At 33.6% G+C, this 3627-nt stretch overlaps 1 protein-coding gene across 2 annotated transcripts; it reads right to left on the bottom strand.

Annotated features, from left to right (window-relative positions):
• Window positions 1-1884: 1884 nt before the first annotated feature.
• On the bottom strand, window positions 1885-2133 carry LOC137772477 (diphthamide biosynthesis protein 3-like). Of its 2 annotated transcripts, XM_068556421.1 has the most exons (2): window positions 2025-2133; window positions 1885-1949 (listed from the first exon to the last, which is right to left on the bottom strand). In XM_068556421.1, exons 1-2 carry the CDS (start codon window positions 2131-2133, stop codon window positions 1885-1887), a joined length of 174 nt encoding a protein of 57 aa, XP_068412522.1. The 2 variants fall into 2 exon arrangements, with proteins under 2 accessions (XP_068412522.1, XP_068412521.1); XM_068556420.1 differs by having other exon boundaries at window positions 1885-2133.
• Window positions 2134-3627: the final 1494 nt, after the last annotated feature.

The following is a 3627-nucleotide window of genomic DNA, read 5'->3' as shown; positions in this document are numbered from 1 at the left end:
AAGGGAATCATAAAAGTCAAGAGGAAATACTAGGCATGAAAAATACGTTCGTAATAGTAGAAAGAACAGAGATGGACGCTAGAATAGACGTAGCTGAAAAACAAATTAGTGAGCTGGAAGATCAGATTAAGGAGCTCTTCTGGAAGGAAGAAAGGAAGAATAAAGAAAAAAAAATGAAATAAAAGCTAAGAGATAAAGAAGATTGAATTGGAATGTGAACTTCAACTCACAGAAAATAGGAGTGTCAGGAGAAGAGGAAAATAAAAAGGGAGAAGAGGAAATACTTGAAGAAATGGAAATAAATATCCTAGAATTAAAGAAAGATAAATGATGATGTATTTATGCAGTTCCAAACAAGAACAGTAAGAAGAAACTAACCATGGTAATATTATAATGAAATGGAAGTTTTACAGGCAAAAATAAAATTCTAAAATTTTCTAGAGAGATAGAGCAGATCAATCACCAAGGAATAAGAATCACCAGGATCTCAGACTTTTCATGAGCAAAAAGAAGATAATGGTAATATTTTTAAAATATTGAAAAGACAAAAGAACATTGAGCCTAAATTTATATCCAGCCAAATCATCATTTAAATGTGAGGGTATAATAAAAATATTTTCAGGCACGTAAGGCCTCAAAATATTTGTCACACAAAGACCCATATTGAAAAGAGTATTGGAAAAGGTCCTCAAATAAGAAAAGAAGCAAATCCAGGAGATGCTACTAGAGGTGTATGACATAAAGATAATTAAATACTTGGATAAAGTTTGGTGTTGTCTTTCAAAAACTACCAAAGACCAAAGAAAAGAAAATGAGAAATTATGTCTACCATAACCTAGACTTGAGTTCTACACAATATCAAAAGGTGATGTCTTTAAGTTAGACATTTTTTTAAGATAGAAAAAAAAAACCCAATAAATTTAAAGAAAGTAGAAGGAAGGAGATGAGAAAAATAATAGCAAAATTAATGAAATGGAAACAGAAATAACAATACAGAAGATCAACAGAACCAAAAGTTGATTCTTTGAAAAAACTAATAAAATAGGCAAGCCTGTGGCAAGAGTGATCAAGGAAAAAAAAGAAAAGTAATTTAAAAACTAGTATTTTCTTATCATCTTTTCATCTCAACTTTAAAACCTCAGGAGTCTGGAGCATGAATGAGATGACAGCAAAGTATGTCAATGTTATTGTTCATAATATCATCTCCACACTATAGAAATGCATTTGAAGAAAATGAAATGGACAACTTCCTAGAAAAATATAATCTACCAAATGAATTAAGAAGAAATAGAAGGCCTTAATAGTGCCATAAATTTAAGAAATTAAAGCATTTTAAAAAATCATCTCACAAATAAAACTTTAGGCCAAGTGGTTTCACAGGCAATTCTACTAAACTTTCAAGAAACATATCATATTAAACTTAGTACAAACTGTAATAAAGACTAGAAAAGGAGGGAATACTCCCAACTCATTTATGAGGCCATATAATCTTTTTTTTTAACCAACTAAAAAATAAAATCCCTTTTTAAAGAATCCTAATGACTTTGAGGTAGATGAAGCTGTTATCAGATAATGAAGTAATTAGGTGTAAGATATAAAAATAACAAAACTGAGCGAAAGAAAGCACTGATTTGAAATTATCTTCTTTTAAGTTTGGATGGAAAATTAAGAGCATGTCCAATTCAAAGTTCTAGGCACAAAATCCAGGTATGTCATGTGGTTGACTTGCTTCTTCAACTTGGCAGCCAATGGAAAGGATCCACACTCTATGGACCAGCAAACTAAAAAATAACTGTCCCCATGAAGAAGCCAGTGACTTTGCATTTGAGTTTTCCAGCTTGGCTCATTCCCAAAAGTTCAGGCTTTGGAGTCCTAAAGTCTTCTTCAACATTTAACTAGTTCTTCATTGGTGGAAGGGGTTGGGACTGTCTCTCCACATGTAAACTGATTTTTGTCATAAATCACTTTTATAATGAGAGAGTAGCTAGGGCATGTTGCCACGTCTTCCCCATTCTCCAAATCTTCCTTGGTGATGCAGAAGTTATCCCCACATGGGCAGGGGTAGAAGTACTTCTCCGAGTCCTCGTCATGTTGGAATTCCTCAATCTCCACCTTGTTGTGAAACACCACCATCATTCCTGGGACCAGCAGAGGTCTGTCACCTCTGCTGTCCGACCCAGGCCAGGGCAGGTCCAACTTGGCCATATAATCCTGATGTTCAAACAAGACAAGGATAATATGAGAAAAGAAAATTACAGATAATTTCCTGAGGGTTTTAAGTGTAGAAACCCTAAATAAAATATTTGCAAACTAAGTCCAACAGAGTATAAAAGTAAAATATACTGTGTAGGGTTTTCCCAAGAATGCAAATAGATTTATAGAAAATCTATAGATGTAGTTCACAACATTAACAGCTTCAAGGACAAAAATAACATGATTATCTTAAAAGGTTTTGAGAAATATTTCATAGAAATCGAGCATAAATTCATGATAAAAATTCTTAGCAAATCAAGAATTTGCTTAACCTAATGAAGGACAATTATGTTATGGCAAACATTATACTTAATGGGGGAACAATAGTAGCATTCCATTTAACATCGGGAATGATTAAGGGTGCCCAGTATCATTTCTATTCAACCTTGTATTGACAGTTTTAGCTAGTGCAATAAGGCAAGAAAAAGAAAGTAGAGGCATAAGGATTGGAAAAGAAGAAATAGAATTGCCAATTATTTGCTGATGACATGATAGCCTCATAGAAAATCAAAGACACTTGGGGCAAAGTATTATATTATTAGAAATAATAGGAGAATTTAGCAAAGTCAGTTCATTTCTATACACCAGTAACAAATAACCATAAAATGTAATTTAAAAGAAGATATCACTTATGATATATTAAAAAAATCAGATATATAGGAATAAACATTTTTAAAAAGATGTGCAGGACCTCCTTGGAGAAAATTTAAAACTATTGAGATTCATTAAAGAAGTCCTAAATAAATAAAGAGAAATACTATGATACATATTTCTTATTTCTTAAATGGAAAAAAACTTTAATATTATAAATATTTCAATTCTCCTCATATTGGCTCAGAGACTTAATGCAATTCCAACAAAAATTTCAGTAGGATTTTAATGGAATGTGATAGTTTATTCTAAAATTTATGTGAGGACTTCCCTGGTGGCGCAGAGGTTAAGAATCCGCCTGCCATTACAGGGGACACGGGTTCAAGCCCTGGTCTGGGAAGATCCCACATGCCGTGGAGCAACTAAACCTCTGTGCCACAACTACTGAGCCCACGTGCAACAACTACTGAAGCCTGAGTGCCTAGAGCCTGTGCTCGGCAACAAGAGAAGCCAGCACAATGAAAAGCCCGTGCAGCACAACAAAGAGTAGCCCCTGCTGGCCACAACTAGAGAAAGCCCATGCACAGCAACGGTGTCCCAAATGCAGCCAAAAATAAATAAATAATTAATTAATTTTAAAAAAACTATGTGAAAGAATAAAGGACCAAGAAGTCAAACATTTCTATAGAGGAGTAGGGAGGGGAGATTTGCTTTATTAGCCAACAGGGTTTATTTTGAAGCTGTAGTATATACAGTATGATATTTGTTCAGAAATAGAAAAAT

The sequence above is a fragment of the Eschrichtius robustus genome, chromosome 11 (assembly GCF_028021215.1).
Source record: "Eschrichtius robustus isolate mEscRob2 chromosome 11, mEscRob2.pri, whole genome shotgun sequence".
In the NCBI taxonomy this organism is placed as follows: Eukaryota; Metazoa; Chordata; class Mammalia; order Artiodactyla; family Eschrichtiidae; genus Eschrichtius; species Eschrichtius robustus.
The sequence above is the reverse complement of the archived record's forward strand: the minus strand, read 5'-3'. Positions and strand labels throughout refer to the sequence as shown.